General features: G+C 33.7%; 5 protein-coding genes and 1 long non-coding RNA gene across 7 annotated transcripts; 5 read left to right on the top strand and 1 right to left on the bottom strand.

The window, feature by feature from the left end:
- The first annotated feature begins 2,155 nt into the window (after positions 1 to 2,155).
- LOC103483748 (uncharacterized) lies at positions 2,156 to 4,869 on the top strand. Its single transcript, XM_008440503.3, has 2 exons — positions 2,156 to 2,553; positions 2,745 to 4,869. Exon 2 carries the CDS (start codon positions 2,751 to 2,753, stop codon positions 4,551 to 4,553), a length of 1,803 nt encoding a protein of 600 aa, XP_008438725.1. The 5' UTR covers positions 2,156 to 2,553; positions 2,745 to 2,750; the 3' UTR covers positions 4,554 to 4,869.
- A 3,112-nt stretch (positions 4,870 to 7,981) lies between these two features.
- Positions 7,982 to 12,087, top strand: LOC103483747 (uncharacterized). Its single transcript, XM_017043435.2, has 9 exons — positions 7,982 to 8,278; positions 9,256 to 9,317; positions 9,909 to 9,963; positions 10,052 to 10,150; positions 10,251 to 10,337; positions 10,752 to 10,868; positions 11,307 to 11,399; positions 11,520 to 11,550; positions 11,818 to 12,087. The coding sequence occupies exons 1-9, from the start codon at positions 8,201 to 8,203 to the stop codon at positions 11,997 to 11,999; spliced, it is 804 nt and encodes a 267-aa protein (XP_016898924.1). The 5' UTR covers positions 7,982 to 8,200; the 3' UTR covers positions 12,000 to 12,087.
- A 905-nt stretch (positions 12,088 to 12,992) lies between these two features.
- LOC103483746 (uncharacterized) lies at positions 12,993 to 14,785 on the top strand. Of its 2 annotated transcripts, XM_008440501.3 has the most exons (3): positions 12,993 to 13,439; positions 13,582 to 13,692; positions 14,099 to 14,785. In XM_008440501.3, the coding sequence occupies exon 3, from the start codon at positions 14,196 to 14,198 to the stop codon at positions 14,622 to 14,624; it is 429 nt and encodes a 142-aa protein (XP_008438723.1). In that variant the 5' UTR covers positions 12,993 to 13,439; positions 13,582 to 13,692; positions 14,099 to 14,195; the 3' UTR covers positions 14,625 to 14,785. The 2 variants fall into 2 exon arrangements, with proteins under 2 accessions (XP_008438723.1, XP_050942072.1); XM_051086115.1 differs by having other exon boundaries at positions 13,582 to 14,785.
- Positions 14,786 to 16,429: 1,644 nt separating this feature from the next.
- On the top strand, positions 16,430 to 20,631 carry LOC103483745 (probable E3 ubiquitin-protein ligase LUL4). The gene is made up of 3 exons (XM_008440500.3): positions 16,430 to 17,112; positions 19,289 to 19,796; positions 20,150 to 20,631. Exons 1-3 carry the CDS (start codon positions 16,532 to 16,534, stop codon positions 20,261 to 20,263), a joined length of 1,203 nt encoding a protein of 400 aa, XP_008438722.2. The 5' UTR covers positions 16,430 to 16,531; the 3' UTR covers positions 20,264 to 20,631.
- Positions 20,632 to 23,471: 2,840 nt separating this feature from the next.
- LOC127149855 (uncharacterized) lies at positions 23,472 to 25,182 on the bottom strand. The gene is made up of 2 exons (XR_007821652.1): positions 25,034 to 25,182; positions 23,472 to 24,834 (listed from the first exon to the last, which is right to left on the bottom strand). It is a non-coding gene; the product is annotated as an uncharacterized LOC127149855 (long non-coding RNA).
- On the top strand, positions 24,229 to 26,570 carry LOC103483744 (heavy metal-associated isoprenylated plant protein 33). Its single transcript, XM_008440498.3, has 3 exons — positions 24,229 to 24,373; positions 24,498 to 24,573; positions 24,752 to 26,570. Exons 1-3 carry the CDS (start codon positions 24,344 to 24,346, stop codon positions 26,146 to 26,148), a joined length of 1,503 nt encoding a protein of 500 aa, XP_008438720.1. The 5' UTR covers positions 24,229 to 24,343; the 3' UTR covers positions 26,149 to 26,570.
- Positions 26,571 to 27,209: the final 639 nt, after the last annotated feature.

The following is a 27,209-nucleotide window of genomic DNA, read 5'->3' as shown; positions in this document are numbered from 1 at the left end:
AATCTATAACTGATAAACCATATTACATAATTGGACTATCAGTAACATATTTTTTTAATATTTAAAAAATGTAACTATTTTGGTTGATTATGATTCTTAAAATCGCTATATGTACAAAATTATTTAGAAAAGACTATCTTTTACATTAATGATTAAAGAATCACAGACGACGTAAAGTCAAGAACGGGAGATTAATCTCATTGTAATATGTTGTTCGTCACGTAAATTTGTTTGAGTATTGTAATTGATTTTAGGAATGTTTTGCATTGTTTTTAAAGGTGTCAATATGTTTAATTCAGTAAAGAGAAGCTCCAAAAGTTAGGAATGTTTGATGGTTTTTCTTTCTGGAGAAATGGTCGAACAAATTACCAAAGTGAAACTAACCATTCACAGGGCCATATGTTGAAAGTATATTGCCAACATTGGTTGCCTTTCTATGGAAACTCTCACTCAATTTCATGTTAAATCAGTTACTAATTATGTTGCCTTATTTTCCACTACCAATATTTAGATAATTGGTTTTCTGAGTATGTCTTTTTTACTCTTAGATGACTTTTGTATTCAAATAAGATAATTATTGATTTTTTAAATTGATGTTTTATCGAAAAACTTAAAAAGTCACTCTGCCTTCAATGTTTTGTTTTGATTGTCATTGTTTTGACACATTGAACTTTCTAAATTCACATGCTAAATTCTTAGTGCCTCGAGTGTGGAATATTTTGTGATTTATTGAGGTTTTTTTTTTCTTTTCCTTTCATTTTTTTTGTGATTCGTTGTTGGAATGCTTATCTGCAAGTTCGTAAAGTTTATTTTATATATATGTTGTGCTTGTTGTTCTAGTTTATTTTACCTTTGGATGTTAACACCAATATGTCATTTTTATTTAATGTTGTTTTGTCTTGCTTCAAAATTTTAATTTGAAAAATAAATAAATAAAGGTTGGAGGAGTGGGGAGCGACGAGAGATTTGAATTTTAGAGAGAGAGAGAAAAATAACAAAATTAGTTTTTGAGTTTATTTGATTATAATGTGTTGACATAAAAGATTTATATAATAAATTAGTAAGATTTTTTCATTATTTATCGATTTAATTAATATGATGAGTAAGTTTAACAATCCAAATAAAAAAGCTATGTCATGCTTTCGTTAACAAAGTTCTAACTGCAAATATTAATATAAGCTATTTCTAAAAGTTTAAGGAAAAAGATAAGATTTAAATCTAGATAATTTTAGTTAGTCAAATAAAATTGGGTTTTCTTTTAAAAATAAAAAAAAAACTAATAAACTATTAAAATTACTAAGAGACAAATTTTATTAAATTTAATTTTTCTATAAAATATAAATAATTTAGATAAATGTTCTATTTTTGACAACTTTCCAATGAAATTTACTAAATTCATCTTATCAATATTGTTCCTAAAAACCCCTAAAAAAAAAAAAACAAACATTTTCTTGAAAAAAGAGTTAAACAACAAAGACAATACATTGCCATATTTACTTCCATTAATGGATTGTCATGTTAGCATTAAAAAGAATTCAGTGGAAATAAGTTGAGTTGAAAATCAAGTTATCAGTAACTCACCCAATTTGTTAGGGTTGTATTGATTAAAAACATACCTAATAATTATATCAATTTGTAATATATATTAAAACTTTATAATTTAAGTGATTAAACTTCTAATATTTTCATTTGTCAACCATGATTACTTTTAAAAGTGATTTATGCTATAATTTTAAACGTTTATAACATCGATTTTACAAAAAAAAAAAAAAAAAAAAAACAGTTCCCAAAAGAAAAATGACTAAAAAAAAAAAAGTTAAAGTGATTAATTGATACCATTATAATTTCACACCATTATTTTTCTTCAAAATGTGGAGAGAAAAAGGTTAAAATTATACAATTAGTTATTAGTTTAAAGTTGGATTAAAAAAAAAACCCTAAATTTTAGAGTAAAATTAGAGAGTGAGAAATTTATTGGGCCCAGAACACGACAAGAAACATGTCGCATGGAACACACGTGCCACAGCTACAATTTAGGAAGGCCCATGCATTAATAAATTAATATGACAATGACGAAAGTACCCCTACGAAGCTCCCTTCTATTATTTCTCTGTCGGTGATCCGCGTCGGTGTGGAAATTCTTAATTTTGGAATCCAATTCGAAGGGTAAAATCGTCCATTCACAAAATTGTCTTTCTATCAACTCTCAAGCTCCGGTCTCCGGACCGTCCTCTTCTCTCCACCACCTCCCCCATAATTGTCGCTGTTTTTTATCCGACAGAAGAGGATTAGAAATTAGAAAGCAAAATAGAAACACACACACACACAAATATCAGATATTTTTTTTTATTTTTTATTTTTATGTTTCAATCAATACCCATTTCTTTATTTTTAGAAAGAACCAAATTCTGATTTCCCATTCCAATGGTCGAAAGAAGTAGAGATTATTGAGAAAAGAGATAGATTCAGAAATAGAAAGATAAAAGAAAGCATCTGCCATCTCTTCTCATCTTCAAGAAATAGAGAGATTTCTGGCTTTTTCGAGTTCACCCCGTAAGTAAAAATTCTTGCTTTTTCATTCTTTGATTTCTTGGTTTTTTTGTTTAATCGAGAAAGGAAAATTATTAGCTTTTAGAAAAGAAGAGAACTTTGTCGTTCGAGAAAAGGGTTTTTTTTTTTTTTTTTGGTTCTGATTTTTGGGTTTGTTCTGTTTTTGGTTTGTGGGTTCGTTGAATCTACGGCAGTTTCAGATGCAGGGAAAGGGGTTGCTTCCGGTGACCTCAAATCCATGGCTTTTAAGGTCGTCTCCGTTAGTGCATTCCCGTTTTGGGGTTTTAACGGCTTTGATTCTTCTCAGTATGGTAGCCATTTGGAGTATCGATGGTTCTAATATCAATACTGTCATTGAAGCTTGGCGTTCTCCTCAAGATTTCGTCTCTGTTTCTTCTAATTTCACCAATACCAATACCCATGATTCCAATTTCACCCCAGTTATCTCTTACAAACCCGAAATAAATTTTTCAGAATCGGTTTTGAGTGAACCCGTTCCGCCGCAGAATGCCCTCGTCGAGCCTCGCCGGAACCAGAGCAAACCGGCGGTTCACCATGACTCTGTCTCTGATTGGTTTTCAGCTGAACTCGAGCCGAATTTCACCTCCCATCTTCTTGCTCTTTGGTTGGCTCCTGGCGGTGAGCCTTGCAGAGACTTGAAGACGACGGACATCGCTATCTCCGGCATGGAAAGTCAAAGTCCGGCAATGGTGACGCTTTCAACAGGAGATGTTCATGAGTTTCGATTCCAAGCTCTTGATGAATCTGGAAATCCTCGTTGTTTAGGTGGAGATTATTTTGAGACTGATCTTTCTGGGGATTTGTGGAAATCTCGGCCGTTTGTTAAAGATTTTGGTAATGGGACTTACTCGTTTTGGCTTCAGGTCCACCCTGATTTCGCCGGCGATTATAATCTTACTGTGATTCTTCTATTTCGACATTTCGAGGGGCTTAGGTTTTCCCCAACCCGATTTGCCTACGACCGAGAACTTCGTAGAATCAAAGTTCGATTTGTTAAGAATTCGGTTGTGTTGCCGGAGATTAAAATGTGTCGGAGCTCTGATTTCAGTAGAGATATTTGGACAGGGCGGTGGACTCGTCACGGTCAAAATGACCAATGCGAGATCAGCGATGACGGCCGCTACCGGTGTTTCGCCCCAGATTATCCTTGTCAAAGCCCTTGGTGTAATGGCCCATTAGGGTTGTTGGAGAGTAATGGATGGGTTTATTCTGCTCATTGTTCATTTCAAATGTTTTCTAGTAGTTCTGCTTGGGATTGCTTGAAGGGTAGATGGATTTTCTTTTGGGGTGATTCGAATCATGTCGATACGATAAGAAACCTTCTTAATTTCGTGTTGGATTTGCCTGAAATCCCTGCAGTTCCGAGGCGATTCGATAGGAATTTTTCGAACCCGAAGAATCCTTCTCAAACGGTTCGCATTACCAGTATATTCAATGGGCATTGGAATGAAACACAAAACTATGAAGGTTTGAATTCATTGAGAAATGAAGGGTTTAGAAGTCTGCTGCAGAAATACTTCTCAGAAGAAACCGTTCCCGACACAATCATCATGAACTCGGGCCTCCACGATGGTGTTCATTGGTTAAATATCCGAGCTTTCTCCGTCGGAGCAACCTATGCTGCATCTTTCTGGAAACAAGTTTTGGAATCCATTAAGCAGAGGGGTTTAACAGTCCCAAAGGTGTTCTACCGAACCACGGTCGCAACCGGTGGCTACGCTCGAACGCTTGCCTTCAATCCCAACAAAATGGAAATATTCAACTGGGTAGTGCTGGAGAAGTTGAAGGAAGCTGGGATCATCCATGGCGTGATCGACAACTTCGACATGACATTCCCTTGGCATTTCGACAATCGGTGCAACGATGGAGTCCATTACGGGAGAGCACCAGCAAAGCTGAAATGGAGGGATGGCGAAATAGGGCACCAATATTTCTTAGACCTCATGTTAGCTCATATTCTTCTCAATGTACTCTGCACATGATAGATCCAAACCAAGAAGAAGAACAAAACCCGAAACTCCATTGTTTTGAATTAGCTTCAGAAACACACTCTTTGGTAGAACTTAAGGAAAAAGAAAACGGCTCTAATGGAGGAATTTCCAAGTTAATAATGAGGAATCGAACAACCTCCATTGGAATTGAAACCAAAACCTAAGCAGCAGCAACTCTTGTTGGTATTTTGCTTTGTAAATTTCGTTTGGGTGAGTGGTGAAGTTAAATTTATACAGCCTAAAGTTTGTATTTACTTACATATTGGTAACTAATAATGTATAATTATTTGTTATTTTTTTCTCCTTAGGATTTTTTGCAATTCTTGTTGGTTATTTTGAGATAAAAAAAACAATAATATATATAAAATCATTTGTTGATGTAGTAATGTTAAATCATCTCATTTTTTTATAAGAGAGAATATATAACATATAAATAGTGATAGTATCAACTTCACTTTACTAAAGAAAAAGTGAGTGAGATTTGATTAATTTGATAAATGGTTATTAAATATGGACTTAATTAATAGTTAAAATTAATTCTTTTGAGCATATATATATATAGGTCCCATTTTGTATTTTTCTTTCTTAATGGATGCTAATATTTATTGTGTTAAATAAAAAGAAAACCAAGTTGTCCTTTTCTCACTAACAAATTTTCCTCTTTCACTTTCTTTTTCTTTGATTGAATGACAATTTACAAATAACTTTTAGTTGATAGGATTAGGTGGATGTTGTGGAAAATAAATTGGAAGTATAATGGGTTCATAAAGGAAGTTTGGAGGGTTGGTTGAAATAAATTCACAAGGAGACACTTTTTTTTTTTTTTAAGAAATTAAACTTATTTTTCTAATTTTTTTAAAATAAATATTAAAATATTTTTTCGAAGAAAAAGGTAACTTTTTTTTTTTAATTTGATAGGTAGATGTTTATTGGTATTTAGTATTAGTGTCTATCAATGTTTATTATTGACAGACATCAACGTTATATTATATTTAAAAATATTATTTCAAACAGTTTTGTCAATTGTATTTTATGTGTGTTTGACAAGTTTGTAGGGTTATGAAGTCTAGGTGTATTGTTATTGTTTCGTATGAAACGATGAGTGTAGTACAATACCTATCTTGCATGAAACTAGTTGACTATTGAATGTTTAATATAAATTAGGTTAAGACAAGAACAATATAACATGGTTTATATAGTCAAATCACTTTTTAATTGAATTGAAGTCAACATTATTGTTTAAAATCGAGTTTTTTTTTAATATTCTAAATGTTTAGATCTGACCATATTCATTGGACGCATTGGATATTTTTTAAAAAATTATTATTATTATCATTAATTCTGTAAGGATGTTTGGTGAGATGAAATGTAATTAAGATTACTGAAAATTATATAGTTATTGGGGTGTGTGAGGAGTTTAGGGCAAATTGAAAATGAGATCCTTAAGCATGAAAAGAGTGAAAAGGAGGGTTGAATGAAAAATAATCGGAACAAAATGGGTTTAGTGTTACAAATCGAGCTCAAAACGTTTGATCCAAAATTTTTTTTAGATTATATTACATTACAAATCCAACCCAATAGGAATTTTTAAACCAACCCCCAGCATGATTCACCATTTAAAAGGATAATAAAATAATACCAACTAAAAATGTATTACTGCTGAAATAAGCAAAACTCAAGTTGGCACCAAACTTTTACGAGATAGAGGTTTGATTTTTCCACTTCATTTATTGTCAATAAAAAAACTAAAAGCGAGATTGAATACCTCATTTGAATAATATTCTTTCTATAGGAAACGATGTTAATATTGTTCATATTTGAGACACAAATTTCTCATGCCATTGTAGCTTTTGTCAACCCAAGATGTTTTTTCATATATAGTAATTTCATTACGTTGGTTAAGGGTGTTGGGTTTGTGTGTGGCTGTGTTGATTGTAATGTATGAATAGTATTATATATTTGTCGATATGTCGATATTTTAATGGTTTCTTAGGTTGAACATCGACATGATTGTCTTCTAAATATAATATAAATGATAGAATATGTATTTACTAGTTTAAAAATCATAAAATATTTTTTTTACCCTATCAAATATTTTACTTTGACTTTATTGTTTTATTTTATTTTTTAAACATCCATCGATCTCGATATTCTCCTTGGTAATTTTACAATATTAAGACTTTGATATTTTCGTATCTTAAACGTAGGTTGAATGTTATTATTTGCCTCGCAAAAATGGTGACATCTTATCTTTAGTCATTATGGCTCCATTTTCAACTTAGATTCCTTTTATAAAAGGCTATTCTAATTTGTATAACACAAAATTGATGTCTATAATATCGTACAAGATTGGTTAGATTAGTAATTAGGCATAAAAGTGTTTCACATAAAAGTTTTTTTTTTTTAAGTACATATTCATAAAATAAAGATTGAGACGTGAACTACGTGTACTTTGAAATAATTAATATGTTATGAATCAATTTGGATCTCCTTTAGTTGACTTAGAAAAATAATTACATTTTAAAAACTATTGATCGAAAGTTGTTTAAAAAAAAAAATACTTATTTCTCTTGTAACCCATTACTTGTTATATGCTAAAGTGTTTTCATTAATATCAAATTACTATAAAGAATGACTATTAAATGCTATGAACTAAAATTTTACTATAATTGTTATTAGAGTTGGCTATTGTTAAAATTGGTAGAGGTAATCGTTGATTGTGATACCTAAAATTAGACTTAAAAGTTGTTGAAGAAATGATAAGTAAAAACTCAACCCACTATCATGTCTTGTATTATCAATCAAAATAATTGGATTTGATTTGATTAGAATGGTTAGAAGGGGTGTTTGGTGGAAATAAAACTAAACCATCAATTTTGTTCACGATGCCCTTTTCCAACTTCTATTGGGAATTAAAAAAAGAAAAAAAAATTGGGCTTGAGGTTGGTTGTATGGGCTCATCCTTTGAGCTTAAGTTTGTTTGGGCCAAATATAGGCTTCAAAGCCCAATTCTTTTTTTTTTTTTTTTTTTATAGTTTTCTAAATATTTGTTAAGGGTATTATGCTCTATCACATATTTTAATCAGTTTGATTTTTTGGTTGGATATTTTCAAAAAAGAAAAAGAATTTATAGGTAAAATGTAGTTCACAAAGTTTGAAAATTTTATTCTAAATGGATCCCTCTATTAAAATTAAAAGTTAGTTAACTAAATTAAAAGTGGCTTTAAAATATTTATTAATTTGAACATAGTAATACTTATTTATCTATTTTGGTTGGATAAAATCTGGTGTGATCAATTCACATAAATATCTATTTAAATACTTTTTAACAAATTTAATATAATATTGATATTAGAAAAAGACAAGAAAAAGAATAATCAAACCTAAAAAAAAGGAACCGTTTTTTATTTAAAGAAGAAGAGAGAACAAAAAAAGAGGGAAAGGATATTTGAGAAGCAAAAAGCAAAGAAAGTGGCAGTGTAAATTGTTGCGTTTAAGGGTCGCTTCGTTTTTTTAATTCTAACTTTGCACCCCCACCACCGCCATCACCACCACCCGAATTTATTTTCTTTTTTCTTTACGCCCCCAATTTCGACGGAGCTAGGGCCTTTTTTTTCTTTTCTTTTCTTTCTCCGATCATGGCTTTGAGAATCGTCTTCCTCATCCTCCTCATCGCCGCCATAGCCGTCGCTTGCTTCACTCTCCCTCTCCAAAAGGTCTGTTTTCATTATCCCCTGAATATCAAATCAAGTCGTTAAATTATGATAATATATGTGAGCTTTATAAACAAAGGCTCTTTACATTTTTCATTCAATTTATTTTTAGTTCAATTAAGAAATTTGAGTCTAACACATTTTGATCGAGATTGTATAATCTAAGTCATTTAACCGGGGGGTTTTTTTTTTTTCATTCTAATTATATAATTTTTTAAAAATATTTAAATGATATTGACAGGTTATCTGGCCCTGTTCGATTTAATCTCTTTCTTTAATAATTGAGGAAAGAAGAGATAAAGTTAAAGATAAAATGCATCCTAATTTTTTTTCTCTAAAAAAAGAGTTTATCATAAAGATTTTTTGTTTGCCTAATTAGAATTTAGGGTTGAAGGCAAACAAAAAAATTGAAAGGTGACAAAACAAATTCTTTCCTCCTGGAATTCATTTTTATTTTAAAGTTTTTTAAAGTAACAAACAGAACTTATTATTATTGTTATTATTTTTTATTTTAAGTTTGCCGCAAACGTTTAATAATTCATTAAAAATAAATATTTTTTGGGGAAAAAAATTCAATTTCCTAACAATTATCACTTTAAACTTTTAATTTGATCTAATTACGCCTAAAACTTCGATAAATGCTATAGTTTTTATATAACACATTCAAAATTTAATTTAAGTTTGGGCAAAACTTGAAATCTTAAAACTTAGTAAGTTTGTGGAGTTTTTTTAATACCAATTTATTTATTTTTTCTGTATTTTCCATTGTTCATTACACTATCAAATTTACTTTATACACGTAGAATTTAGTGGGAGAAATGATTCATAGAGGGATTAGACTTCAGTGGCAGAAATTTAGAGAAAGAAACTTTTGCTGCTGAACAGAGCAGCCTACTTACTAAGTCTATTTCTTGTTACTTTTTCTACAAATTATTTGCTTCAGTTAATTTCACATACCAACAAACTCAAATTGTTTGCAGATTTTGAAGGATTTCTTGTTGTGGGTTCATCGGGATCTTGGTGTCTGGGGTCCGGTCGCACTGTGAGTCAACTCTCCTCCTTTCTGGCATGTTTGAGAGTGATTTTGAAATTGGTGTAAACCATATTCAAAATCACTTTGAAATATCAAATCCTTCGAAACTAATTATGTTAGTATGAAAATTGCTTTTAGGGGTATTTGACCCACTAAGTGGGGTCGATAAGTTTAAAGTTAATATTTTGGAGCTAATAAGTTTGTGCTTTGGGTGTAGAGTTGTAAGGCGAAATTCTTCGATAGTTGTGAAAATTAGATTAAAAACAGAAGATAGAGTTACTCGATAAATAAAGTAGAGATGGAGAGGGAGATTAATCTTTTCGATAAATGAGAAGAGTATGAAAAAATAGGAAGGTGAAGTTACTCGATAAATGTGCAATGTTGAAGTTGTTTACACTCACTTAAGTGAGAAATTGGTGGGCCAAACAACCCCTTAAATTGAGTTGGAATGATTGAAGTCATGTCTCACATTGATTTGACAAAAGTTATTTTCAAGCACACCCTTTTGAAATGATCCCTACATTGGTTTAAGTATCCTCACCTCAATCAATACAATTCTTATCAGAGGCACTATAAAGCATTTTCTGCTGTTAAATGCAGAGCTGTTGCATACATTCCATTGACAATCATGGCTGTTCCAGCCTCAATCCTGACAGTAAGCTTAAATCCTTTATGGTGGTTCTTGAGCCTTAGCTATAGATTTGTAAGCCATCATTCAGTTTTATCTCCCTTTACTGCCTCAGCTTGGGGGTGGTTACTTATTTGGGTTGCCCATTGGCATTGCTGCTGATTCTATTGGTGCAACTGCTGGAGCTGGGGCAGCATTTCTTCTTGGAAGAACAGTAAGTTCTTCGATTGCTTTCCTTACTGATAGCATCATTTCCTCTTGTTATCCCTTTGATCTTTTTCTAATCAATTTAAGTTCCATACTACATTGCCTAGATTGGGAAGTCATTTGTTGTTTCCAAGTTGAAGGACTATCCACAGTTTCGTTCAGTTGCAATTGCAATTCATAAGTCGGGGTTTAAGGTTTGTATGTGAATCAATTTTTACATTATTAAGGTTTCATTTGGTAACTATTTGGTTTTATGTTTTTAGTTTTTGAAAATTAAGCCTACAAACATCCATTCCACTTATGGAGTTCTTGTTTTGTTATCTACTTTCTACTATTGTTAAGTTTTGAATATAGAAAAAATGTAGTTTTTAAAATTTGTTTTTGCTTTTATAATTTGGCTAAGAATGCAACTCTTTTATTCAAGAAACATCAAAAGTGAGGTAGGAAATTGAAAGGAAAAAGACTTAGGTTTTGAAAACCAAAAGTAAAAAAAGAGCAAATAGTTGCCAAAAAGGGCCTAATTTAGCTGTTTATATTATACTAAATACTTGAGCTTTTGACTTCTATAATTTGCATTACATGTTTAAAAAATTTTACTTCTTTTGCAGATCATTCTGTTACTTCGGCTTGTTCCTTTGCTTCCATTCAACATAATGAATTATCTTTTGTCTGTAACTCCTATTTCACTAGGAAAGTACATGTTGGCTTCCTGGTTGGGAATGATGGTATGTTCCCTCAGCTTTCTCCTCTTAAAAGATTGCATCCAAATGATTCATTTTACACATTTTATCATTTTAACAACAATAACCATCTTTTGGTTATGTTATCTTAGGTCTAAATACTCTATGAATATTCCCCTTCTTTGATTTTCTCGTTAATTGTTAATCAAGAAACTTGTCAAAAAGATAATTTGAAAGTAAAATTAGTGCCCGTTTGGATTGACCTCTAAACATTTATAAGTACTTTTTTGTGCACAGATAAACACTTATTTAAACACTTAAAAAGTCAATCTAAACAAGTCCTAAGGTTATACAAATTCATGGATACTTGTTAGGTCAATCCAATAACTTTACATAGCTCACTGTTTTTCTTTGTACATTTATATTAGTTCTGTTAATCGAGATTTTAATTCAATGATGTCCTGATGATCGTTTGGTTTGTAGCCAATTACAGTTGCATTAGTTTATGTGGGAACAACTCTTAAGGATTTATCGGATGTAACTCACGGATGGAATGAATTTCCAAAGTCTGATTGGGTAAGCTAATTCAGGTTCTAAGTTGACTACAGATCGATAATCTCTAATTCTTAGGTATTTGCATGAGTTGTTATTATCTTCTTCCTTGTGTGATGCAAAATTTCTCTTTTGTGAATGTAGGCATTTATCATGCTGGGCCTTTTCGTATCTGGTAAGTTCGACTTGGGTCATATTCCTTGCACATTATGCTCGTATACCGACATTTAGTTTTTCTATAGATTGCTTTCTTTCTTATAATCGGAGTGGGTTAATGAGCGTGTTATCGTTTGATATCTAAAACAATAAACGCCCAAAGTCACCCTGATTTGTTCTATTAAGCCGGTGAAACATCATATTGGAATGAACCTAAAACATTTTTTTCATCCTGTACGAGCTTTGCATCCAAGGTAGCCTTGAAACCTTTTTCTTTGAATTGCAGTGGTTCTAATCATTTGCATTACAAGAGTCGCCAAGGCTGCTCTAGATAAAGCTTTGGCTGAAAACGAGGATTACGACGATATCACATCTGGTGAGCTACCGGTTGTTGCCGATTTTCTTGTAGATTTAAAGCAGCCTTTGATACTGAAGATAGATCCAATTGAAGACAACCATGAAAAATGACAATGAAAGCTTGTGGTTTGTTATCTCTCTGTACAGTTCCGCGATCTCCTTTATGTAGAAGAAGAAGCTTGATTTCTTTTAATTGAGAGCCATGTATTATCAGAGTAGCTTAACTTCTGCCTTGTCATTGGGGCTATATATATATATATATATATATATATATATATATATATATATATATATATATATATATATATATATATATATATATATATATATATATATATATATATATATGCTAACATTACAGGAAAGAATGCAAGGAAGATCACAGACAGATATATGAAGAGTAAGTATTGTCCAAGTTGGTACAAAAATCACTCAACTAGATATATATTAGGGGTGTAAATGGGTTTGGTTGGAATGGGAACCCAAGTTAAGTTCAATTTTTTTCATTTAGAAACAAAAGGTTCAAAATTGTTGTTGAAGACAAATTTAATTGTTACTCCCTACCCTCACTTGTGGAAATCAATTTTGATTGGGGGAGGAAGCAACAACGCAGGGCTTGAACACCGGACCTTTTGAGCCACATGTGTTTTGATACCATATTAAACCACCAATTCAATTAGTAGACGAAAACAAATTTAATTATATATCACTCAAAACAAACAGTATGTCTCAACCACACAACTAAAAAAGCTCAAAAGTATTATAAAAGAGAAAAGTTTATCACGTGGCAAACTACTTTAGGTTTTGCTGCTTATACAAAAATTAGGATGTAACGTATAGTATTGAGATCTTTTTAGATATGAGTTCAAATCTAAGGCCTCCCAGACATAAGATTAATATAAACAATATGTTAGATTATGACTTTAGTCTCTCGACTTTTACATGTGTTTGATTACTAAAAATAAAAAAACAACTATTTTTTTGACTATATCGAGTTTCTAATAGATTTTCAAACTTTTAATTTCGTTTTTCAACCAAACTATCATTGAATTAACTATGGTTGGTTTAGTAAATGTTCAAATCGATCTTGACTGTTATGTGTAAATGTTGGTCAGTTTTTGTTGTCTTGTTGGGTTGGTTGGTTGGTTTAACTATTTGTAATTTTGCGAATTGAAACTTTTCAAAATCAACTAAACCAACTTTAATTTAGTCGTTTGACACAGTTTTTCGGTCTAGCGTGCTTACCCATACATTAGCTCAATTTTAAATTCAAGATCTAACTTTACGAAACTAAACTTCTAGTATGATTAAAAATTTACTAAACTAAACTTACAATTTTCCACATCTAAATTATTAGGCAGGCTTGTGGTTTGGAGAGGTTGTAAATGTGAACAAGAGACTGTAAACCATTTGAAGTGGGAGACACAGAACTTTGGAACATTGCTTCTTGAAGCCTTTACTTTTTCTCTCCACCAACCCCTATTGGAATATGTTCAACTCCCAACTACGTGTTGAGTGCACTTCAGTATAAAAGTAGAAAACACAATTTGGGTAACTTGATTTCACACATTATTTCTTTTCTATGTACTCTAAATTACATTCTTCATCTTTTGGATTATGTAGCCGATTATATCTCAATTGAATCTAAAGTAGTTTTTAACTTTTAAAATTTGATTCTTTTTGTTATTTCAAGGTGAGAATCTCACCATCAATCTTCCCACAATCTTCTCTAAGGTGATTGAAGTTTGTTGGGGGAAGAATGAACAGTGGAGTGAATCAAAAGAAAAAGATTTCATCATGAAAGGTGAAGCAACATCATATTTTAAACCCAATCTTTCATCATGAAGCTTTGAAATTTCTTCCTTTTAGTGGTTACATACACCGCCATTTCTTTTTTTTTTTTTTTTGATCTTCCTTCCTCAACAAAACCAATAAAATTTTATCATTCTCTTCACTTTCTTTTTAAAAATCTTTATTCTTTCATGCTGTTGAATTCAATGGTCTTTGAGGACCCTACCAATTCCTTGATGGAAGGGGTTTATCCATATTCCATTATAGTTAAATTATTAATATATAGACTGCAAATTTCTTATCATACTCTCATTTAACCATATCCCCAAGATTGCTTTACAAACCTCTTGATTCTTTATAGCCTTCAAATCACAGCCATCCGATCCCTCTTTTCATAGTTTCATCTCATTTATATATAGTTCAAACCACCTCAAGTAGTATTAGTCTTTCACATTTGGGAGGGTGGCAAAAGCAGAACCAACACTTCGAGTTGTTTTTCGATCACTGGGTTGAAAGATGCCAGGATTTGGTGTTTTCCCTCTTGGTAGCTGCTTTGATGGGTGTAGAGACCATGCTCAAGCGTCGGGATTCGGCACTCGAGTATGGAACTTGAGCGATAGGCCAGTGGAGCTGCAGATAAGGGTGGGATCGATATTGAAAAAAGTGCATAGTTTGAAGCCAGGATGCTCAAAGAGGTTGAAATGTAAGAGTATTTACAAAGCATATATGCCTGGAAGGAGTATGAAGAGCTTGCTTTATTACTATGATGAAGCTTGTCAACCTTATGTTTGGATACATGAAAGTGGAGGTGATTCCATGAGAATGGTGAAACAACAATACGTCAGTCTTGAAGATCTAAGGGAGTTTTCTGAGATCAGAATCTTTAGGGATCATCAACGTGGCTGCATATCGGTTCGTAAGAAACCAAGGCCCGATTTTTGCTGAATTTTACACTCATAAATGTGTTTGCCTTCAACCTCTGTAACTTCTATATGAATGTTGTTCTTGTTTTTGAAGTCTGCAATGTCCACTTGTCTTTCCATGTTCTGTTTTTTCTTTGGAAGTGAACAAAATCAGATGACATTGTTTCGGTGTATTGCTTTAAACACCCAGAGTTCTCTTGCTGTATTTTTTTCTTTGTTTTCCCTTCTCAATTAGACTATTTATATTCTTAGTTTTCTTGCTTTCTCAAACCAACGAACTTTAAGTGTGATTAGTAGTAATCCCAAGTCTCTTTTCTTCTTTAAACACGAACTTTTAAGTCTTAAGATGGTTTGTTTCGAAATGTTGCATTTCATATTGAGTGGGAATTGAAATGGCCATTTACGAGCATTTAGAGAAAGTAGGAAAAAAATTGGTGTATGAGACTAATGGTTGCTTGCAAGCAAGCTAAGTATATTAAGGTCAAAGAGAGTGGTTTGGCCAGCAGTTCCATCTTCAATGAAAATCACTAAAAAAAAAGCAAAGCTTTAATTTAGAAAAGTTTGAGTTTGTAGTTTCTTTTTGGGGTAAATTTTCCTACAAGTTAACAAGAAATCAGGAGACTTAGCTTCAACAATTATACAAAAGCAACTTTGACATAGGCTTTATTAAAGTTTACAAGAAGTTCACCAGTTGTTGATTAATAATAACAAAAGTTTTTTCATCACAAATTATCAATAAATGTTCGAATAAGTTTTGTGACATGAGATTTTGTTTTGATCATTTTGGATGAGCTGAGTCATGTTAAGTTGAAGAATGAAACATGAACATGGGTTAGGTTTTTATCGTAAGGATTAAGTTACACATTTTAAGTACTTTTGAAATACAAATGAATTTGGTGTACTTTGTTGAGGGCAAATCCACGAGATCTATTGGTCAAAGGCATTGGCTTAAAAAAGGTCTCCTAATCATTCAGTTAACGTCAAACAAACGTAGAAATTTAAGTATCCAAAAGGAACACTGAATGCCACCGAGACCTACAAACGTTGGGCCACATGTCTCTACTCCACTTCTACCAACTAGTTATATGGTTCTTCTAACCTACCCGAAGCTCTTCACCTTGTTGAAGAAGTACTAATCTAAATATGAAAAACATATCGGATCATAACATCGTACCATCATGATATCTTGTCTTGTGTATAAAGTGTATCACTTCGATTAGATTCTTGCATCTCAACATAACTATTATCAAATGTTACTACAAGTAATCAACAAATAATGTTGAGTGTTTCGATAGCAAAGTCTAATTATAGTTTTTTTTTTTAATCCATAGTTTCCTATAAATTAATTATATCTTATTAATACATCAACAATATATGAAAGATGATAAAACACTTAAAAAAATAGTTAAAATATAAAAACTAAAAATTTAATACGCTATTAACTTTGTATTAACTCCTTGAAATTAAAATTAAGTGATTGAAAAATTTCATAGAATTAAAAAGAAGAAAGAACTTTTGGTGATTGGAAAATATTTTTACAATTTTTTTCTTGAAGGGAATTAGTAATAATAGTTTTTTAGTATTATGTTAGTTGGAGTCTGTGCCACGTCAGCAGTATTTGACATCCAAATTCCGATATAGTTGGAATTGGGAGTGTATGAGTTGAGGTTGGAACAACGGGAACGACATGTAGGATAGTGATATTGATTTTCCTACATGTCTGTAGAGAAGGACGCGTGGTTATCATCTCCAGCGTTGGAAAACGACACGTCGGAATCAAGTTAAACGTAGAACCGTCAAATAGAAAACAGATGTCAACGGACGAACGGCGACTGTTCTTCAACTTCACACAAATTACTTCTCCCAAATTTTCAACAGAAAAAAGATCCCAAATTTTCATTTCTTCTCCTCCGATCTCTCATTCTTGAAATGGGTATTTCATGGAGTAACAGAAGAAGAAACAACTACCTTCAGAACCCACCTCCACCTCCTCCTCCGCCCTACCTTTCTTCTTCCTCGTTCTATTACCCCCCTGAACCCCAATCTCTTTCTCCTGCTCCACCTCCGCCGCCACCGCCGCCCCCGCTTCAGACTCATCAGTTTACTAATTCTCACCCTCCCCCCCCGCACAGCCACCCTTACGGTTCAACTTCTCAGCCACTACCTCTGCCACCGATTCCTCATCCTCCTCCCCCTGCCCCTGCCCCTGCTCCTCACTCTTATTACTTCTCTGGTGGGTACAATTCGTGTAATTATGGGAATTCTTCGATGGGGCGTTTCAATTTTTACCCTTATTATGCTAATCAGAGTAATGGATGGTCTCAAATTCGGCCGCCCATGGGTCCGCCGTTGCTTCCGCCACCACCTTTGCCGATTGTGGAGCATCGGCAAGCGAAGAAGGTTAGAAATGATGTGAATGTACATAAAGATACTTTAAAGATTGAGGTGGACGAGCAGAACCCTGATCATCATTTGGTTTCTTTCGTTTTCGATGCGTTGTATGATGGAAGGTAACTTGAATTTTCTACTTGAATTTCACTTAATTGAGTTTTGGCTTGTAATTAGTGCTGTGTTGGGCTTGTGGATGGCATTATAATGATTTAGAACTATTTTAAACGGTTCTTGATTTGGATTTCACTTGCTGCATTTGGGGGTGGGGGATCTTCTCTAAAACCTTGAAGAGGTTTCTTTTAGTTAGTCTAAACTAAGTGGGAAATCATGAGGCTTAGTTAAAAAATGCTTATTTAATCTCCTCATATTGTTGGTTGAAGTTCAGGGTGCTTGTTTTATTGGTTTGGTGTTCATGACATATAGTTTTGTAGATTGCTGGTGATCGTAGAATATTTATAATTTTGTTTTAACGAGCACCAATCATCCAGGCTCATAATTAGTGGTAGGAAAAAGAAAACCAAATTATGCCTGTCACCATTAAGTAGAGTCTTATAAGCAGTTCGTCTTGATCATTGCCTTCTATTATTGTACCACACAGTTGCTTTCATGTATTATGGAAGAAGAAGCTTGGACAATCTATTCAGTAAGCAGTTGAGCACTGTCATAACTTTTAGTACTGTAACTTTGATATCTATTAAGAATGTTTAGTTTGGGTCTTCCGGTTAACAAGTGTGGAGAAGATGGGGTGGAAGGCTTGATAAGCGTATACAACACGTGAGGTTGGGAACCGGCAAATTGTGATATTAGCTTGAATAGTTAGATCCTCCAATTTAAATGCCGTAAAATTTCGGTGTTCCATCATATTTCTTGCAAAGAAAGGATTTAAATCAAGCTTCTTGTCTTAAACCCTTGGGGTGGGCGATTGGTGCCCCCAGATTTGTGGGGTAGGGCCTTGGCCTTGGTACTTGGGTTATAAAAAATATCGGCAGATTATATATATTACATATATATGCAAAGGGAAAGATCACTTGGTTAATGTTAACCCGGCCTCACAATTAACAGCTTGAAGTGGCATGAGGCAATGGGCAATTGTTGTTTAAAATACTATCGAGGCTTATACCTTGAAGCAAGACTCCAACAGGATAATATTCCGAGGCTTAAAGTCTCTGTGACTCGTTTATATATGATTAAAAGGATAATATTCATTTGCCTCGTTCTTCAAAAGTATAAAATTTTTAGTTGTGACTATTTGTACTATTACTATTTTTGCTATTGTGACTTTAAAAGCATTGAAGATTTAAATTTATAATATAACTCAATTCTACTAAATATGAAAATAGTGGGCTAAAGATATTCTCTTAGAATTTTTGTTTTAGTGGCAACTGACGGGGGTGGCTTAATATATATAGACATATGTTTAATACTTTTATATGACGATTATGTATTGGAATACTTGGTCATACTAATTTAGAAGTTGAAAAATATTTTTTTGTGAAATTTGAGGCTTATACCTCGTACCGTCTCAAGACTTGCACATTGCCTCTTTGAGAGGAACTGCCTGGATGCTATCCTTAGCCTTTTAAAACCTTGATGAGCAATGCATGTAAAAGATGTTTTTATTCATCATTATTTTGAAAGAAGTCCTTGAGCATAATCAATTATCCATATTTCTTGGTATCAGAGGTGGGTAAAAAATGAAACTACCGTCTGTAAAAAGATAAAGTTCTAAAATAATCGAAGGAATTCCATTAGTTACTAGAGTCTAGAGGAGCGGTTAGGAAAAACAATCTAGGAGGTAGCCACTGAAAGAAGTAAACAGGCAAGGAAAGGCCTATGTAGGGTTGGTTCAGGTTTAACCCATAAATGAACTGAAACTAAGCCTCTCTTGCTCGGAGGGTTTTATGGTAGGTAAGATCACATTATCTAGCCTCCATTTTTCATGATGTGTTGGATAATCATTATAATTTTGGTTTTCTGTTTCTCAAACATAAGATGATTTAACCATACATAAGAGATTTCAAGATTTCAAATATCTTTTTGAGGGAAAAAAAGTAGAAGGAAAAATTATCCCTATTAAACAAGCTTACTTCAGGAAATTGGATAAAAAGCTGAAATAGTAACTGACTGGGCTTTTATTGTTGTACTCCTAGTCCCAGGTTTGTAACTTAGATTAGATACTTCTTTACCTTGTGTTTTCAAGTCCTGTACTTCTCCTATCATCAGCTTCCTAATTGCTGCTTTGAAGATACTATTCTATTTCCTGTTTCTAATTCAATTTCATTACACGATGAACAGCATAACCATTCTATTTTTTGCCAAGGAAGAGCCCAATTGTAGGTTTGTTCCAGTATATCCCGATGCCTTCAAGCCAGTAAAAATCCCATTTCAGAAGGGTCCTGCTCAGAAATTCTTTCAGCCCGTAGGAACTGGCTTTGACTTGGGATTTTTTGACTTGGATGACCTCTCAAAACCTTCACCTGCAGAAGACACGTTCCCTCTTGTTATATCAGCTGAGACTTGTTCACCATCTCAATCTGATGATGAACGAATTGGTGAACCTCAACAAGATAATTCACACATGCAAATAACTCAAGCTGTTTTGGAGAAGAAAAATGGTGGTCCTTTCCAGGTTAAAGTGATTAGGCAACTACTGTGGATTGATGGAGTCAGATATGAGTTGCGTGAAATATTTGGAATAGGGAGTTCATCAGCAGAAGGTTTTGACGACAATGACACCGGGAAGGAGTGTGTCATTTGCATGACTGAACCCAAGGATACTGCCGTACTACCATGCCGACATTTGGTAAGACTCCATTTTGAGTGTTTGTTCATGGAAAGCATGTGATGAAATTCAAACTGCTATAGTCCGTCTTTTACATTTAATTTCTTCAAACGCATGATGGAACTTACATAGAAAAACAACACACTTTTCTGGCTATATCTTTTATCTTCTATATCTCTTCTCTGGCTTATTGGTCGTATACGCCCCTTGCTTTCCAGCTAGCCCAAATTTGAGTTGAGAGTCATTGGATTTATTAGTATTTTAAAAAGAAATTAATAAAAAAAAGGCACATAACAAGACAGTAGACACATTTCCCTTCCTTTTTTAATCACTTTTGTACTTAAATTTCCTTTCTTGTGTTCCTTTGTCCACAGTGCATGTGCAGTGAATGTGCCAAGGAACTGAGACTTCAATCCAATAAATGTCCTATTTGCCGTCAACCAATTGAAGAACTAATAGAAATCAGGATAAACAATAGCGACCAATGAGAATTTCCTCTTCATCCTTTGTTGGATCGCCTGGTATGGCTATTAAATTCTTTGGTTTTTGATGTGTCATAATCCCACATACTGCATTCTTTAGTATCTTTACACACACACATATTTGTATATTTCTTTTTCTTCGTATACATAACACTAGTGTAGTAGTTACAACTTGATATTTCCATCTCATGTCTAACTGTCAAATAATGTCATACCAATCGTCTCAGATCTGACTTTCTACTGTAATGTATGATTTGAACACATAACATTCGTGGTTTTCGTATGTGGTGCGTTAATGTGCACATATGTATTAAGTGTATGAAGATTGAATATACAAAAATTGGGTTCAGGTTCTTACTTGACCTATTTTATAAGGACTGAACGAGACAAGTTCAAGAATCTCAACAAGCTTAATTAGAAAGGTAAAGGTAAGTTAGCGATGATTAGGAAGACACTTTGATCACACAATGCACTAAATTGTTTTTTGTCCTTTTCTTTTGAATTGATATAATATGAGAGTTGTATGCAATGTTGACATTGTTGGTAACATGCTATCAATGACCTTTTTCATTTGCTTCACCATTTATGAACCTCTATTTATTGAGCATGTGGTGTTCATGTGATGAAGAAATGCAACTGGGTCATTGTGATAAGGCCTTGATATTTGTTTGCCCATTAAAGTTTTTACTTGAGGCAATTTCAAAAGTTAATGTACAACACCTACAAGTATAGACAAAAATAGGATGAATAGAAAGGAGATAATTTACTCAAAAACAAAACTACCCTTTCATCCAAAATCATCTCTCTCTAAGCTAAGACTGTGGTTTAATCTTGAACTTAGAAGAATTAGTTTATAGATGGGGTTAGAGAGTCAGAGTTAGAGTTTGTTTGCATATGAAGGAAAAAAAAAAAAAAGAAGAAGAGAAGAAGAGGAAAAGTTAGATGGGGTTTGATGTCAGTTTTAGGGTTTTGAGAAAGAGGCAATAATTTGGTTGGAATTGAAGAAAATGGGGTAAAAGAAAACGTTGGTTGATACTTGGGGATGGAAATTTTATCCTTCTCTATGTTGGTTTTTTTTTTTTTTTGTAGGACCATGAAATTATTCTTTTCAGATCTTTTGTCTCCATATATTGAATTGTCTACGTTGATGGATAATCATAATTTCACCCCTCTTCCCATTTTCTGATATTACTTTTTACATATAAAAAAAGAAATTGATCATCATGAATATTCTATCTATACATTATAGCTTTATTTACAATCCAAGATTTATGATTATTTGAAAAATTAATGGCCATTCAATCCAGAAATAAACTGCCTACATACTCTATGCATTAAACTGTGTTGGATTCAACTACAGAACTCCTTTTTCCTCTTTTTTCCACTTCTGGTTTTTTACAGGAGGGAAATCATTGAGACACTCGCCGTTTTTGTATTGGCGTATTTGGAAGTGTGTTTTTAGTCGTGGTGTTGTTTTTGTTTAGTTGTGAATCATTATAAGGTTCGATGACTTTAATATAAATAGAAGTTTTCTATAATGATTTTAAAAAAGTCATTTTAGAGTTATCCGATGTTATGTTTGAGAGATGAGAAGAGGAAGTTAAGACAGTTGTAGACCAAGAAATAAAGAGGAAAAACATGTTGGGTTTGAGAGAAAAATTAAAGTTGAGTTAGAGAAGAAAAAGAATATTAGAAGAAAGACATTAACATAATTCTTCTTCTTCTTCTTCTTCTTCTTCTTCTTTTTTTTTTTAAATAGCAAGATGTTGTATTGTATTTAAGAAAAAGTAAAATAACAAATAACTAATTTCTTATATATAAAATGGGAGAGATGCTTTGGAATTATTTCATCCTTGAAAGTCATGAATTTTGATAGTCCTCTTTCAAAGTGTAAAGTGGTTCTTTAGATCAGAAGCTCCTCAATGTGACTTTTATAAGGTATGTGCCCTTAGAGAGAAGAGAATGGTGCATTTCAACTTTTATTTATTTGTTTGTTTATTATTATTGGTCAACTTTGACCTTGGCCTTTCTCACAAATTACTTGGTCTCTACTTAACTATTATCACATAGTGTACTTTGAAGTCATTACTTAAAAGGCTAAAAGATGCTTTAGAGTTTGAGGCTTCCTTTTCCCCCTTGGACAGAGGTGAACTACAAGCTTCATTTTTTTATTTTATACAAAAGGCATACATAGAATTTTACAAATGCTACTATTATTAGACACAATGATCATATTTATAAAAGTATCCCAAAAAAATCAAACCTATTAATTCTTACTTTCTTATAAAGATTTTGTATTTAAATGGAAAAGATTCCATTTTTAATTGTTACGATTCACTTACGTTGTATTAGAATATGATATATATCATGGGTAGGATTAGAAGCTCACATGTTCATTACCTTTTTACACACCCACGTGGATTATATGCAATACTAAACTTCCCTCGAGGAGGCACGATCAAGGAGGTGTAAGGCCAATTAGTTTATTTGAGCTTGAAACGAGTTGAATGGAGATATATGCCACCATTGGACTTAATTTTCACTTTCAAGTAGTACAAAAGTTGCTTATGGGACAATAGCAACGCGATAAATAGAGGGGACCATTTTATTTTATTGGAGAGAGACGTAATATTATTCTACTCAAATTGAAATCATTCAAGTCTAAGCATCGATTTAAACATCGATGCATGTTTTTAATACTCACACCCATAATACCTCTTTAGTGGGTGAGTCACACCCTTTAGCTTTTGTGAGGGTTTTTTCTTTTCTCTTTTTTAAATTGGTACATAGTAAGTTGTCAAATATCTCGTAAATCTCTTTGTAGTATTTATTTCATTATGAGGACCATCTTTTCTACACCTTTCGTGGTTTTTCTGACTTGACCTACAAATTTGTTTCCCACACCCTTTGAGAATGTCCTTTTCGGAGAAGGGATCCACACATTGGTAAACTTCAAGGTCTTATGAAACTAAATTACCTTCGTCGAACCCTAAACTTCATCTTTTTGAGCCATCGTAGGACACCCTCGTTTGGTAAATCAATTCTCACCCATGTACGTATCTTCTTAGTAAATCAACTCATCTTCATGACCCGTTACTCTAACTTGGAAGCCAACATGGACGTCTAACTAGATCAGTATAAACAACATACACGAACGGAACTCTATTATTATGTATACTAAAATGTTAGTAACTACCTAACAATTTGAATTCCATTTTCAAAACACAAATGAGAGGTTTAACTTTCAATTTTGTTTCTCAAACAAACGTCATAACTCAAAAGATATACATACGTTGTACACGATTTGTTATAATAATTAGCACATGGAATAGAGAACAGGGGAAAGACATCTATTTAGCTTTACCCATAAATCAGTCTTGTCGGGACCTCATCATTCACACAGAACGACACCGTTTCTTCCCTCACCAGCGCGTCAAGCCGAGCCAAAAAAAAAAACCCAATTCTCAAGTCGGCTTGTCTCGGCTCGGCTCAAGTCAAATAATTAATTTTAAAAAAAAAATTCGGAGGGTTTTCGAAATCTCTGCAAAATGCAACCAATAGAGAGATGAATTAAAAGAAAAAAGAAAAAAGAAAGAAAAGTATGGGGTTTGTTCAAAAATAAAGAGTACTCTGTTTCTACGTTTTGGTGCAGCCAGCAGCGTTTTTCACTTTCTCCTCTGCCCCCATTTGCTTCGTTTTTGCTTTTGTTTTAACATTTCCTTTTTTTTTTTTTTTCTTTTTTTTTTAGGTTTCTCTTTCTTCTTTGTTTCACCCTGAAAAAGAGGAACGAGTTGAACACAGAAACCCTTTTAACACAACCTATCCCTTCCCATCTCTCTGTTTCTCTCTCAACTTTGGTCTTCGTTTCTTTCTCTGTTCTCAGATTCCTACTTTCTCTCTGGATTTGCTTCGTTGAGTTCCAACATAATCACTAACCAAAAAACAAACAACTACTACTAACAACCCATTACTCTCTCCTCTGTTTCATTTCCTAGATCTATTCTCCTCTCATCTCCTTTTTTTTTTTTTTTCTTCCTTTGTTTTTCTCTCTCTTTCTCACTCGTACTGTTTGTTTGACTTCAAGCTATGAGTAAAGAAGAGTTTTTGAAGATCCAGGTGCTTTGTTTACTCTACTTACTTTGTGTTTTTTCCCTTTTTCTGTCTTTTTGTTCTGTTTTTTTCTAATGTTAGTCTCTACTATTTGTTGATTTTTCTTTTCCTTTTTGGGTGTTGAATGCAGAAATGTGTCTTGAAGGTGAACATTCATTGTGATGGATGCAAGCACAAGGTGAAGAAAATCTTGCAGAAAATCGATGGTATTCTTTCTATTTCCTTTGTTTGAGTGTAATCCTTGTTTGTTCTGTTTTTTCCTTTCACCTGATTTTGACTGTTTTTACTTCTTTATAAAGTGTTTCGAGTGTGATGGGGTTTGCTTATTTTTAATTTCTGGGGTTTGTTTTGTTTTGGTTTTTCTTTTCCCATGTTGGTTTTTAGGGGTTTTTACAACCGAGATAGATGCAGAACAGGGGAAGGTCACAGTGACCGGAAATGTAGATGCCGCCGTACTAATCAAGAAGCTGGCGAAGTCCGGCAAACATGCAGAGATTTGGGGTAGCCAACCGGCAAACAACAACAAAAACCAGCAAAACAACATAGCTAATCAGATGAAGAACATGCAAATTGACAATGCCAAAGGTGGCAACAACAAAGGCCAGAACCAGAAGGGCGGCGCTGCAGGCGGCGGCGGTGGAGGAGGAGGGAATGGAAATAACTTACCTAAAGGGGGACATGTGCAGGGGTTGCAACCGTCACAGCTTCAGCAGCTACAAGCGATGAAAGGGTTTCAAGATCTGAAGCTTCCGCCTCAATTTAAAGGCTTGAAATTGGCCGTTAAAGATCAGAACCCGAATCTTTCTAAAGCTGGGAAGTTCAATTTGCACGAGGATGATGATCTGAGCGATGAGGATGATCTTGATGACTATGATGATGAGGATTATGACGATGATGACGAGTTTGATGATGATTTAGGTAATCTTCATCTCCCTCCAGCGAATAAGATGAAACCCATCATGGGAAATGCCCAGATTCCGAAAATGATGGTGAATGGGAATCATCCGGCGGTGATGAATAGTCCAGGCGCCGGTGGAAATGGTGGAGGTAACGGCAAGAAAGGCGGTGGAGCTGTACCGGTTCAGGTGAATAACAACGCGAAGAATGGGAACAACGGGGGAGGTAAAGGGAATGGCGGTGGAGGTGGAGGTGGAGGTGGGAGCAACCAAAAACAGGGCAGTGGTGGAGGTGGAGGAAAAAACAACGGTGGCGGTGGCGGTGGCCATGGCGGTGCTGGGGGAAATAACAAAACCGGCCATGGCGGTGGGAATGGAAGCAATAATGGGATGAACGGCGGTCAAAAGGCGGCCGGTGGGGCAAACGGAATGGGCCAAGACCTACAGAGTTTGGTCGGTGCTCATGGATTGGGAATGTCCAATTTGAGTCAAATGGGTCAATTAGGTCAAATGGGTGACCGGACGATGGGTCAAATGGGCAATCTTTCGGCAGTACAAGGCCTTCCCGCCGCACCCCCAGCACCAACCATGAACGGAAACGGCAACGGCGGTGGCGCCAGTAGGTTTTTGGCGGAAGGAATGACGGGGAACCCTTACCAACAGCACCCACAGCAGTACATGGCGCAGATGATGAACCAACAACAGCACCACGCCCTCGGGCACCAACCAATGATGTACGCACGGCCACCACCTGCAGTAAATTACGTACCCCCGCCATATCCTTACCCATATCCACCACCGTACCACAACCCATATCCCCCAACGCAGCCAGAACCCTACACATATTTTAGCGACGAGAACCCTTCAAGTTGTAACATCATGTGAAACCACCATATCTCGCCGCCGTACGGCGGTTATGCTGCCGGAAATTCAGATCAGAATCTCCATTATACTCTTCTTCTACTAAGCTACTTGGGAATGGTTATCTCTTCTTAATTTAGCCTTTCTCTATCATATTTCACCCTCTTGATTTTGCTTGTTTTTCTTTTTCCCTTTTTTTTCTTTTTTTTTTTTTTTTTTTTTTTTTTTTGGAATTTGAAGCTGAATTAGAGTCTTTAATCATATCACTAAGACAAAAAGAAGAGTAATTATAGATAATTATTAAATTAAGGAACTATGAAAAAATGGTAGTGAGCTTTGCTTCTTTTTTTTCTTGGGACATCATGTTTATAAGTGTTTATATGTTATATAAACAACAATAAAAGAAAATTGAGATGGGGATTGTAAATTTCCATTTCTTTGCTTTATCTTTCCCTTCATTTTTTTTTTCTTTCTATTTTGCTATTTATTTATCACTTTTAAACTCATTTTTATTGCTTATTACTTCTTTAATTAAAAAGAAAGTACAAAACAAAAAAGCTGAGTGGGCTGATTTTTGTTTATTTTTTTTAATTATTATTATTATTATGTCAATAATTAATCTATTATCTCTTTTATGTTAATCAAAAGGACTAGTTGTTAATCAAAAATTTAAAAATGGGTCTACAGGGAAGAGGTAGATTTTTAGAGTTGTTGAAAAGAAAATGTGGACTTAGATTCGTAGTTTCATACTCCAAGGTCTATTTCTTGATTTTCGGTAACTTTTATTTTATTACAAGAATTCAGCTCTGTATTGGAAATAGTAGAGGAATATATAATTGTTTTCAATTTTTTTTTTCTTTTTAATTTCAGTTGGAGAACTAATTAATATAAAATGTCTAGCGTTGAACATCAACTATCCACATATTATTATAACTCTATTTGATCAAAAAGCTTTGGTTTATATAAATATAGGAAAAAGAAAAAGAAAAAAAGAAAAATTGATCATCTTTTATATACGTAATTGTTGTATTTGAAAAAAGGGTATGCAATTCAATTTTTTTAATTTCAAGTTTGGGTACTTGGCC

Source organism: Cucumis melo, chromosome 6, assembly GCF_025177605.1.
Source record: "Cucumis melo cultivar AY chromosome 6, USDA_Cmelo_AY_1.0, whole genome shotgun sequence".
Classification (NCBI taxonomy): domain Eukaryota; kingdom Viridiplantae; phylum Streptophyta; class Magnoliopsida; order Cucurbitales; family Cucurbitaceae; genus Cucumis; species Cucumis melo.
Note: the sequence above shows the minus strand (reverse complement) of the source record. Positions and strands in the feature narration are given on the sequence as shown.